Source organism: Azolla caroliniana, unplaced genomic scaffold, assembly GCF_043228905.1.
Source record: "Azolla caroliniana isolate FFs.n. ecotype wild unplaced genomic scaffold, voAzoCaro1.0.p SCAF_9, whole genome shotgun sequence".
Lineage (NCBI taxonomy): Eukaryota > Viridiplantae > Streptophyta > Polypodiopsida > Salviniales > Salviniaceae > Azolla > Azolla caroliniana.
Window position 1 is genome coordinate 7,432,450 of NW_028230444.1, and position 13,550 is coordinate 7,445,999.

General features: G+C 39.1%; 1 protein-coding gene across 1 annotated transcript; it reads left to right on the top strand.

Annotated features, from left to right (window-relative positions):
• Nucleotides 1–10,425: 10,425 nt before the first annotated feature.
• On the top strand, nucleotides 10,426–13,544 carry LOC147860070 (uncharacterized). The gene has a single exon (XM_087325144.1). It carries the CDS (start codon nucleotides 10,858–10,860, stop codon nucleotides 13,468–13,470), a length of 2,613 nt encoding a protein of 870 aa, XP_087181270.1. The 5' UTR covers nucleotides 10,426–10,857; the 3' UTR covers nucleotides 13,471–13,544.
• The last annotated feature ends 6 nt before the right edge of the window (nucleotides 13,545–13,550 follow it).

Consider the following 13,550-nt stretch of genomic DNA (forward strand, 5'->3'; position numbering starts at 1 on the left):
CTCAGATTAAGAGAGAAAAATAGTTAGCAAATTCGTGAATCCCACGAATATATTGTATTATTCAACCCTTGTAAAATAATCAACAACCTTATACATATTTCTCTCCTCCTTATATAAGGATGGGAGAGGCTAAGCATGGCTTCCTGCTTTCCCTAAAAGTGTTCATGCACACTAAATGTGCATGTGATGCTTTTTTTTTAAACTTGCTTTTATTTGCTAAATATAGTGCTCATGCACCCTAGATGTGCATGAGTAATATTTTATTGGTTTACATTTTTCTTATAAATAAAGTATTCTCATACTCTAAAAATGCATGACTTACCTTTTTAATAAAGGTAGGCGTGAATAAAGGTCTTATATCTCATTTAAAACATTGAGGATAGATTGGTACAATGGTAAGGTTGGGGTTTGTTTGCATTGAGGTGTAGGGGTCGAATCTTGCCCTATGCATATAATAAGTATTTTTTTAATATTTTATTTTATTTATTATACATACTTTAAATCGGATATAGTATTTTACATATTTCACATAGTGTGTGATTCACACTACGACAACGTAAATCATGGTGACAATTAAAGGGAGGTTGTAATTTAGTGAGAAGGTAGTGAGTTATAAAGTACTCGTCTCCCCTTGAGTATCTTTTTGTTATCATCTTCTACCCTTTGTTAATATAGATATACATTTTTGCTGTTATCATCTACCCTAAACTTTATAATGGCACCACAATTGAGTGTGGTTCCCATTCCATCAGTAGTGGGACATGTTGAATGACAAATACACAAGATGAACACTCCACCGAGTGAAGAATTTATACTTGCTCCAATAAATAAAATTGCAACTTTCATAGAAATGCTTCAACTCCATGCCTACCATCAAATGCAAAACAAACGTCTTCATTTCGTTCTATGACAACTACAAATCAAGCCCCTATACTAGTGTGATCCTATACACAGAATACATCCCATTGATTATTGAAAATAGTTCTCCATGTAGTATTTTATTGTTATGTGTTAGTAATAATGTTGGGGAGTTTATTCTTAGCATCAATACAAGCATTGCATCTTCTAGAGGAACTAACAATTATTGGATACTTTTTTGGAACAATTATGCCACATATAAGATGGTCACCTATTAAATGTGGCCAAAATGTATCCCAACCAATCTTGGCTGGAAACCACAATAAAAGGTTCACTCAAGGTATGCAAGGTACACTCATTTAGCTATTCATGAATATTAAGAAAAAGGGTGTCCTAGTATATTGTAATCAAGTAATACTTTTTATAAGCATTTGAGCAATTTCTCCATTTGTTTTGAGTTCCAAGTGCTATTTTACTAGGTATTGTTGTGAGAGCTTGTCCACTTTCCAACATGCCTATTATCCATATATAATAATCCAACAATTAGTGAACAAGATTTAATAATTCCTAGAGTATTGGTATGATGTATACCTTTACCATCTACATCTCCTTGTGCATATTGTTACCATATGCATACTCTATAATCTATTATATGTCAATAGCTTGTAAAGACATTGTTGGTCAATGAATCTACTTTAAACAATCCTCTATGAAGGTGGTTGATAGAAAGAGATTGTATGGGTTCTCTATAGACATATACATACTCACCAACCTTGATCAAACTTCGATTATATGTAATTTCTAACATAAGAGTTGTTCATTCTCCTTGGGCCTTGCTTGAGGCAATGGAATTCATCAATCAACGTAATATTGTTTGGTTAGACATGTTGTTTGATTTTGTGTGCATATACATAATATTTTGGTTGAAGGATTACTTGTATGATAATGAATGTGATTTCAATATATTTTCAGAATATTTGAAAGGTTACTTTGTGAGTTAATAGAATATGGTGTTTCATAATAGGATACCCATGCAAGTCATGACAAAGATAAATCATAATGTACAAAATGGTGTGCTCATTAGTATACACAAAGAAGTACATTCATGCACCTAGACATCCCTAAAAAAACAAAACGGAAATTTCTACTTGTAAGGAAAAGTTCTATAATATAGTGGAATTTTGAACGTTTTGGTTAAAGAACTCTCACCATCAAATGCACTAGGAGGGTCCACATAAATCGTCATTTTATTGATGTTAGGGAGGATATCTTTGGAAGTTTTGTCATAATGGTTTAAAATTTTGATCAAGTTAAAAATGCTTTGGTATTGTTGGTGTTGGTATTGAAATATTTGTTTTGTAGGACCGTGTATGCAAGCACTTTTTTTTGAATCGTGCATGGGACTACACAAGAGTTATACTTTCATGGGGTTTGATATCCCACTTATCCTTTTTCGGTGCACATTTTATATTGGCCCGTGCCAACGAAAACACATGTGACTTGAATAGGACACAAAATATAAACAAACTCAATAATTAAATGGAGCATAAAAGGTCCATGATATGCAAAATCTAAACTTGGTCGCAAGGTTTTTTAATATGTGCCACACGTAAAGAACAATATATTACCAACATTGTTGTTGATGAAAGGTCCTTTTTTAACTTCCAAGTGTCCAAAGAATTAATTTACTATTTTGAACTAATGGTTTACCTACAATGGATTATTTGAACCAATGGGTCACCTTGCCATGTGGAGGGAGGCAAGAATTTCATTATCTTTTCAACATGAACAAGTAGGAATAAGATGATGATTTGAGTCTAAGATCGGATTGTGAGGGACCCTAACATGGAAGACAATCTTATTTTTATAGAGTAAGATGAAAGGGGGTGGGATTTGAAGGAGTTTGAAGTACAAATGCTTTATATTATTGGCCAATCTAAAGAAGAACAAATTGAACAACAGGATTGTTAATCGCCACAAAGGGTAAACATAGAGAAGTGGGACATACTTCAATTTATTCAAGTTCACCTCTATCCTTGAGGCCAACTAGGTCCTTGCTTATTTATCCACATTCCCTTTTGTCTTTTTTTATCTCCTTGCAACACTTCACACATATGTATTGCGCTGATAAAGGAGCTATAGCTTAGGAAAAGGTCATGTGAGTGTTGGGAGATAAAATACATTTTATATGGTTAATGTCGGGAAACAACTTCGTTTTTCTAAAGTATATTTTTATAATGGCGAAAACACACATTTATCATATAAAGTATATTAATGATAGGTTAAAATATACATTAGGATGTTGAATCAAATCTCAAGAACCTATATATATGTGTGTGTATAAAGCATATAAGTGATAGGTTAAAATATACATTAGGATGTTGCGTCAAATCTCAATAACCGATATATATATTGGGTGAGAGAGAGAAAGATTGGAAGATAGAAATTAGAATATGTGTATGTAGTGCATAATGTAAGAGGCTAGACTTGATCGAGAGAAAGTGTTTGTCTGTGTATGTGCTTGTGTTTGAATGAGACTATGTAGAAGTGGAGTTTTATATGGCCTGTGCATCTCATATCTTGTTTGGGAAACGAAAATTAACAAACCGTAAATCAAGATATAAAAACAAGAAGGCAGATCGGTCATGTTGACCCATCCCAAAACCCCATGTAGGACGAGATTGAAAGAAATTAAAAAGTAGAGACCCAACAAAATAGAGTCTATAGAGAGAGAGAGAGAGAGAGATTGTATTCTGATTGAATTTTTTTTGTATGTGCTTCATTTTCCAAGAAAACACCCTTAGGTACGAGGTGGAATTAAAGAAGTTTAAGGAGACACGGTCGATCTTTTAAGAATAAATAAAATAACAAAAGTTGAAGCCATGAACAAATAAAGGGTGTGGGGGAGGAAGTTTTAACTGAAACTAGTGAAATGCACGAGAAGAGATTGGAGGATGTCTATGATGAATTCGGGTTGTATGAGGCTCACATGGATGATGGAGGGTATACGATCGAGTAATGCTATGCTCATCAAATGATGTGGTGTTTTAGAGTTTTTTTGTTGTTTCCTTTACACATGTTGTTTTCTTTTCGACATGCAAGTTGCCTGTAAGATATGAGTTGTATGTTATCCTATGTACATTGCCTTAACTAATGGAAGTAGGTTTTTTGGGGGGAAAAAAAAGAATGGTTCCAAATAATGAACAAAGTAGAAATATACACACATATATGAAAATTCACATAGATATGGTTAATCGTTTCAGGAACCTGAACAGTAAAAAGCAGCACTACAATTGATCTAGGTCAAGTCTCACAAATTTTCAAAAGTCACAACATTATTAAGCTTCTGACCATAACCCGAATCCAACAATGCCTTGAACAGTAAAAAGTTATGTTACACTTGATATGGCTCAAGTCTCCCGAATTTTCAAAAAATCGCGGCATTATTAAGCTTATGACCATAGCCCAAATCCAACAATGCCCTGATGGGAGTTTTAAGGCGCACTTATGTGATTTGAACTAGCAAAAGTGACTCTTTTCCATAAGCTTGCCGTCGATGCCCCTTCGGAAAAGGGAATGGATGGAGTGACTTGCTCTCCCAATGGGTTGGCTTTAGTTTCTCTCTTAGGGCATTCTCTTCGTAATTTTGAAAACTGAAACTTTATCTATGTATGCTTGTAGTCAAATAATTTCGTTTATTTTTCAATTTAGATGCACAACAAACCAATGAGGGGGTGAAACACGGAGATGATGAAAACTACAAACAAATGAAAAACAAACTCTTTTTTTTGTTTTGTTTTGTTGAAAAATGAGATTGATATGTTTTCTGTTTTCTGTTTTTTGTAATCTTGGTGCATGTCAAATGTATCTTGGTGCATAATAGTAATCAATGGTCAAGTTCACTTTTCTTATTTTCACGACTAATAATGATGTTGGATGGATATTGTGAACTATATGAATGTTAGTCAGACAAGTTTCTCCCGAATTCTCTTGTTGAAATAATGTTGTAACATCATTTCTCATGAAACACACACACCCAAGGACGGCATCCCAAGGGAAGATTCCGTGACATGAAAGATAAACATTATGTTGCCTATATATATATCACTAGCATATTTTTTTGATGTGGACGGTGCCATCTCATTGCAATGGTTTTCACTATTGTTTGATATAAACTCGACATCAATTTAGAGAGCACGAAAATCCTTGAAATGTTTGATAAAATCAACCAAGTCAAATTTGTGCGAAATCGACATTTGTGAAGTTTACATCAAATTTTCATGTTGGATCAATGTATCATATTATTTTGGTAGATTTATGTCCCACACGAACGGTGGGCATAAAATACATGTGGATCAATCCACTGTAATTATTTGGTGATAGAACAACGACAAGACAGACACGGATGTATATACTCTAAGCCCAACTATGCCTAGCTCCATGATGGACATGCAAACCATAAGCTTGTTGACTTTTTTCGGAAAGATAAATTGTAGCATGTATTCAAACTAGATATCCAAAACCATCATGGCGCTAATGCGATATCACACAAATGATTTCATATGCAAACCAATAGGTATACTGCTACACATGTAGAAATGTTATATACCTAGCCTATCGTGAGATGTGCAAACAATTTATTATTAATGTCTCAAGGTGTAGCTTGACTTGAATATATGCAATTTGTTGGGAAACAGTGAAAACCACATAGCGTGATGTTGGAGGGAAGGGGGTATATTGAAAAAATAAGTGCTTTATATTCTATGTACATTGATGTTTCCATCCTCTTATCATCATTAATAATCTTTGAAACATGGTCAATTCCACCATCATCCCTCTCAATAAAAATGTGTTGTCGGAAATAGCCATCCATTCTCTATGTCACTGTGATTGGTAGAAAGAGGGGATTGTAGATGATGCCAAGTGCAATGCTTTGACTAGCCTTTGAACACGTATCCATGTAACTGTAATAGTCTTAGTATTCCATGTAATTGTAATACAACAAATTGTTGAAACTCTTAATTAGTGATACTCTTATGTGAGCATATATATCATAGTTAGAGTACACTAACATAACCAATCCTATTATTTGACGAAATCCCTTGTGTTCCTAAGAGCATTGTTGACCTTATCTAATCTAATGTTCCAGCAATAATAAGAACAATTGCCAAGCACAATCAAACCTAACAAAGGACATGTGAAACATGAGATTTAACACATGTTCGTAACACCCAAATAAATGGGCAAGATGGATGCTAAATAACACATTAAGGTGGATAGTTGCATCCATAAGACGCACATAACAAACATGGAGAAAATTTCCAAATTCTTTGGGCTATATGTTAGGAACACTTCCATGGCCTTCTCATAGAGTTAAAAAACCTCTAATGTATTTGATATGCGACCCTTGTGACCTATAGGCTATCATAGTGTATAAACACCCCTTTTACATTGAATAGAATCATGTGCTTGAAGACAACTTTTGGATGAATGAATCGACGTGTAGGTGGTATACATGTGACACTGCTTGTCGGCAATATGAAATTAAAATCTACAAATACTTATGTGCTTATTTTTTATTGAAAAGTACAATTTTACTAACGTATATTGCCTTTAATTGGTGTTATCAATATTATCTCTTTGAATGTAGTTTATGGTGGCAAAACAATTCTAGTCCCATGGGTGTCCTATAAAATTTCCAATGTCTATGTGTAACTTGAGAAGAGGGATGTGGCACTCAATCTCAACCCACTCTCCAAAATATAGACTATCCCCCTCCAAAGCTTATATTGAGCTATAATACTAGCCTTAATGTACTTTAGCTTTTCCATGCATTGCATCTCTACAGATTTTTTACTTCTATGCTGGCATAGGCTATAGAAACTCCCTAATATTCTAGTGTTACTAGGTCCTATCCACTATATATTATAGCAATAAACAGAAGAAAAAAAGGAAGAAAAGCTACAAATTTCACAGAGCTTTAAGAAGAAAGAAAATATCTTCTTACAATATCCGGCAATCACTTATATTTAGCCGTTGAGAGTATGCATTTGGTGACTACATATATAGTTCTCAATCTTGAACCACGGATAACAATTGTATTTTCTCTCTAGATTGATGATTTTTTGCCAAATATGGAATATTGGGCTTGAGAATGCCATTTGTTTGAAAAATAACATGAGCAATACCTAATGGGCAAACCAATTATAACATTCAAATATTACTTATTCAACTCCAAAGCCTCCATCGTGTTGCTTTCAAAGTTTTATCAAAAAAGATATTTACTCAATGTGTGGTTGTCTTGTGGATTAAGGAAATAAATGTTACAAAAATTAAGTGGGTATCTATCTCATTAATGTAGAGAATGTTTCAACATACAAAGGTGCGTGACAAAGATTACTCATCTCATATCAAATATGAGACTCGTGGCTTAGTCATAAAGACAACAGTCTTGGAGTCAAAACTATTGGTTGCTAGGTCTATGCTTGACATGTCAACATCCCATATCACTAACCCATACATTCTGGGAGTAGGAGCAAGGTTGTTGAGTGATGGACTAAATCAAGACTATTTTAACCTCACTCTGGTGAAGGTGATGTCCATATCTTGGAGATCTAGTCTGTTATTACATGTTGTCCATATTATGTTAGAGAATCCATGTGTCCATTTAGGTGTCTATCTAGAGATGTATCGCATGTGGTTGCATTAAAGTGAACAATTCAAGATTTATTGACCTACTAGCTTAATGGTCTTGAACATAAATCTCTAACTTTGTGTTGAGCTACACCACAATGATGGGAGAATCATCATCTTGATTGTTGCGAAATGATTCTTGTCACCGTGATTCTTAGAAGTCTTTATATAATGCTTCCTACTGTATGTTTTGAAATTTAGACCAACACGATAATCTTGTAAACTTTGAAGCATTAACTTAAAGTTGACCTTGCACATCTCATGCTCAAACCATATGTATTGGCTATGATCATGCGTGGAATCATATGCCTTAGCAAATATCATGTTTGAAAACTAGAACAATGTCGTAATCTTAAGAATCTATATTCAAAAACTTAGGTTACTACCCTAGCATAATTCATGTTAGAATTGTATACCTTGGGCTACCATCATGTTTGTATATTTGCAAGCCAAAACACCCAATACATATAGTAACTCATGAATCTTACATAGGATTGTTGGATGCTTATTATTTTGGCGATACACTTTGATACCACATTGTGCAAGCACATCAAGGCACATGTTGTCAAAAGGAGACATGCTTGCCAAAATGCTATAGTTAAATAGCTTGGTTAGGAGGATTTCCTTAAAAATTAATAATATGAAGAAAGACCATGAATGGAGTATACCAATAATAGTGAGAGTCTAAAGTATGTAATAGCACACATATTTCCAATCAAACAACATTGATATGATGAAACTATCCCCGATGATTCCATAAGGACATGGCGAAGAGGAGAGGAAGGGAAATGCATCCAAATAATCAGGAACTCTTTATTTCCTTGAATGCCCTAAAGTTTTCACTATCTCTCAACTTAGTTAGAACCAACTTGAGTAAATGTACGTGTGCTATTTGGCAACATATATAGTTGATCGATATCCTCATGTATAGCTAAGATTGTCTTGAGATTGTTGTGGTAAAGCTCAAAACCAAATGGTAAAATTTGGGGCTTTACCACAACGTTAGAATTGGGGATTTATTTTAAAGAGAGAGAGAGAGCAAGAATATACATACATGTGTAAATTGTAATAAAGAATAAGAATTACAAGCATATTTTTATAATCTCATTTAAAAACCAAAACTGAATCAAACTCGCCCCCGAAAAAACCTTGGCATAAGAACTAGACAAATAAATAACTAAATAAATAAAAGTAAAAACAAAATATAAAAAAAAATCTAAACTGGTAAAAAAGAAAGAAAGAAAGTACGGGGGAGTAGTAAAATTGTCAACTGTACCAAAAGTTTCTTTACCGGATACCACCGGTAAAAAAGCACGAGTTTTTACAGAGCAGTCCCGGTAAAAAGAAGAAGAAGAAGAAGAAAAAACTAATAAAGCCTTAAAAAGAAAGAAATAAAAGGAAAACAAACCTGTCAACTGTCATCATGACCCAGAGTGCCATCGTGGCCAGCGTGGCAAGCCTAGAAGAAAAGAAAAAGAAAATAAAGTGGGAAAAAAAAAGGGGGGGCCAGACACAGGAAGATTGAAAGCAGCAATTGAAAAGAGGGACAAAAATGAAATAAATCGATAAGTAAAGAAAAAGCTAAAATCGAAAAGAAAAGAAAGATAATTATGAAATTACTAAGCCGGCGGGTGACGTCACCCGCCGGCCGGGGGAGGGACGTTGTAGTTTAATATTAGACTTTCTTTGCTATTTGGACTTTAGGACGTCCTTTTAAATGGGTGGGTGGGGTGGAGGTTACCGGCGGTAGCCGGGTGCTATATTGTGTGGTGAGAAAAAGCCAGGCCCGTGTGACCGGCGCGCACAGACAAGGACCGCCCATGAAAGGTTTTCTGGTAGCTGCCTCTGCAGTTCCTCGGCTCTGACCGCGCGCCGATAATGTCCCGCTAGAACAGAAAAAGATCCCAGAAGGCCGCCAAATGGTGTCTTTTATCTCCTCGTTGGTCTTCTCTTCGCTGGGTTGGGTCCCTCGGTTTCGCCTTTTCCTTTCCAACCCCCTCACGTGCGGCGCACAGTAAAGTTAAAGCGGCTCCAGAAAAGCAAGAAGAAAGTAAAACAAAATGAAAAAAGCGACCTGGATTTTAATTCTACGTAAATGTAGTAATAATAATAATAATAATAATAATTCAATAATGAGGAAATTTCACCTGATTGGAATGTGTATCGCGGTTTTCAAACGTTATCATTTCGTTTTCCTATTATTATTATTATTATTATTATTATGTGTAGATGTTGTAGTAGTAGTAGCGTTTGCCGTCGTCGTCATTGTTTTCGATTGATTGGATAAATATTCTCAAAAGAACCAGGAAATAAATCAAATGGATTTCAAAACAATGAATGTCCTCCTTTCCTTGTCTTGTCTTAATTTAAGCTCACACAAATTGACGCGATTAAGGCGAGAAAGTTAGGCATTCTGCAAACTGAAGTTTGGATTCATGTCAAGAATTTTTTTGTTTACATAATCAATTGAAAATCCGGGATGAGCCAAATAAGCCAGATTTGATAAATTAAAGATTAAAAATGTGATTGATGATGTGGGGGCTTTTTTGTTTTGGGGGGGGGGGGGGGGGGTTGTTCAATAATAAAAAAACAATTTTACAAAAGTAGAAGAAAATTGGTCGGAATTTAGCGCGTTCACACTTGTCCGCCCGTCCATCCGTCCGTGCGTGCGTGCGTCCGCCCGCCCATTCAGCTATGTTTGTGTTGAGAGAGAGGACACAGAGTCTAGAGAGAGATGGAGAGACCCTAGAGAGAGAAAGAGAGAGATAGACAGACAGACAGACAAGGAGGGGTGGGGCCCATCTTCCACCAATTCCAATGCAAATGCCAACCCCTTTTTTACCCCCAGCGTTTTTGTTAAACAATTCCTCTCTCTCTTTCTCTCTCTCTGTCTCTCTCTCTGTGTCTGCCTATGCCTCTCATATCAGAAGGGGCTCCTGCCTACTTTCAATGGCAGACCCTAGTCTGATCAGTATCAGACAAGCTTGCAGCCATAGCCTCCTCCTCCTCTCTGCACATCTCTCTTTTCCACCACTCCTCCCTCTTCTTTTTCTTCTTCTTCGTCTTCTCCTTAATCCTTAATTATGTACTGCTACCACCACTGCACGCATTATAATGCTGCCTATATCTCCTCCTGATGCTCCCTTCTACTGCTAATTCTTCCCTAATTCCCATTCCCAACACATCTGCTCTCTCTCCCTCGTCTTCTTCATCTTCCTCTCTCTAATCCATTCGCAAAGACCAGTTAACGATCCAGTCCAAACTCTCCTCCATCTTTCTCAATTCTGCCGCTGTCTGTCTCTGTGAATGAGCGCGATGCTTCTTGGCAGGGAGGAGTATTTCCCACCAGGAGTGATTAGCAGCAGCGACGTTAATTATGAGATCCGCGTGAAGAGCAATTATTCCGAAGACCTGCAGCAGCAGCAGAACCTGCTGGGCAAATCGTGGCCGTTGATGATGGCCAACGGAGGAGGGATGATTGGCAGGCAATCGACGGTCCTGATGGAGCCCACGTCAGTGCTGGACAGGAATATAATACGGAGCCCGAGCCCGAGCTCCACGTCCACCCTGTCGTCGTCGCTCTCTGACGGCGCCGTCTTCTGCACTTACGGTGGTAGTACTCAGGCTATGGCGCCGTCTTCTCCCGTCAGGAGCGGCAGCGATTTCAGCCATGAATTCTCTCAGCTTTTTTTCCCGCCGCCAGCACCCGAGGTCGCAGAGGGAAGTTTGGAAGCTTGCGTGATGTCTAGCTACAGAAGGAAGAGAGATCGAGATCATGGTGGCCAGTATGACGGATTTCTGAATGGCTTGGATGATGGCGATCATCCTCAGAAGAGCAAGAAGAATGACTGTAATTTGAGTGGAATGATTCCTGACTGTAATTTATCTGGAATGATTCCTGGCCAGTTTGCGCTGCCTGTCGAATTAAATCATCCGAGCCTCTCCGATGGTGGTGATGATTCTGCGTGTGGCAGATTACGAGAGCAGCTCGATCTCTATGAGGCGGTGCAAGCACTGTATATGTCGCCTTCATCGTCAGGCACCTCTTATGCGAGCCCTGCCGCTGGGTCGAACCCTATGCCGGTAATTACTTCCTTTCCTCCCTTCTATACCCATAATAATCATAATACTGCACCTCAGAATCCGTCCTACACATTGCATCCCCATCATTCTTATCGTCACCATCCTCCCCTGATCAATAATACGCCGAGCTGTGCGGCTAATCCCATCGGTGCACTGGTCCGATCGGTGCAGCAGCTACCGGCGGTTCTTGATTCGAAATCACCTGCTCCTGCTCCTGTTCCTGCTGCAGCCGGCTCCACGCACAGTGTTCATAATCTGTCTCAATTCACCCAACTTGACCGGATCATGGTCGCCTCCAAGGACGGCATCCCGTCATCGGAGAATACAGAACTAGCAGGGAGGTTGCAGCTCCAAGAGCCTCATCGCTCTAATGCGAACTGGTACCCTCACCAGAATGGGTCAATCCGTTATCCTGCACAGGGCCACCATAGCTATGGGGTCTGCCAACAGACCAAACATGGTGTGAATGCGTGGCAAGATGTGGCGGTGGGGCACGGGATGAGGCTAGATGAGCTATTGCTGGCTGGGCATCACCTCTGGGCGGCGGCAGCGGAGCTGGCGGTGGAGGCAGGTGCAGCCCATGGCCACCTCCCGGGGGTCCGTCCCCCACATTACGATCGGGATTGGGACAGGGATCGGGTGCCCCTCGGTGGCGGTGGCCCCTCTTCGTTGGCTCGACAGGCGATATTGGCGCGGCTCAATCAGCAAATAGTCTCTATTTGCTCCCCCAATTCACAACAACCTTGGCACCGCGCGATCTTCCGCTTCAAGGAAGCTCTCGCCACAACGTGCATCCTCAACACTTCTTCTTCCTCCTCCTCCTCCTATGCCATTACTGCCAATCCTCTTCCTTGTTGTCCGCCCGATATCATCCACAAGATTGGGGCATTCAAGCGGTTCTGCGAGCTCTCCCCGATCCCGCAATTCGCGCACTTCATCCCCAACCAAGCAATCCTGGACGCCACCCAGGGGGAGAGCTCCATCCACATCATCGATTTCGAGCTCGGGTTTGGTGGGCAGTGGGCCTCCTTGATCCAAGAGTTCGGCCGGAGAGGCGGGAAGGAGCTGAAGCTAACCGCCGTAACAATCCCAGCCCCGTGGAGGAATCAGAGCACGAGCGATCCATCGGGCCGGCTCGAGTTCGGGCTCGCAAGGGAGAATCTTCTAGAATTTGCGAGGGAAGCGGGGCTACACCTGGAGGTGGAAGCCATGTCTTTGGAGAAGACAATGGAAGTGATGAGAAGAAAGGTGGGGAACCAAGAAGTTGTGGCGGTGAATTTCGGCTTCTTCGGTATGAGCCGGGCTATGGCATATCTACAATCCTCATCCTCATCATCCTTCACTACTACTGTGTCTAGTGATCATGAAAACTGTATCAGAGAGGAGGCAGTGGTGTCTTCGTTCCTGTCGTGGATAAGGCGGCTCGAGCCGAGAGTGGTGGCAGTGGTAGAAATGGAAGAAGAATCATCGCCATTGTCGTCCGTGTCTTGGTCTCGCAGACATATGTTTGAACACAAGCTTGAATCCTTTGCCTGCGTGTTTGAATCCCTTCAAGAAGCATCCATGGCATCATCGGGGGCTCCCCCATCGAGCTGCTTCGACCCTGACTCTATGTATGAAATAGAGAGACTTATCTTAGGGCCCAAGATTGAAGATACAGTGTATGAAGCTTTCTTTAATCATCATCATCAACAACATAGTAGTAGTAGTAGTAGTAGTAGTAGTAGTAGTAATAGTAGTAGTAGCAACAGCAGTAGTGGTAGCAGTAGCAATAGTATAAGCTCTCTGCCATGGCGAGCGGTCTTGCTAAAAGCAGGATTCGTACTATTGCGTTGATACCACTGCAGAGAGCCAAGCTTCCTGTTTGGTGAAGATGAACAAGCATTCAGGGTTCAATTTTAGGAAGCAACAAGAGA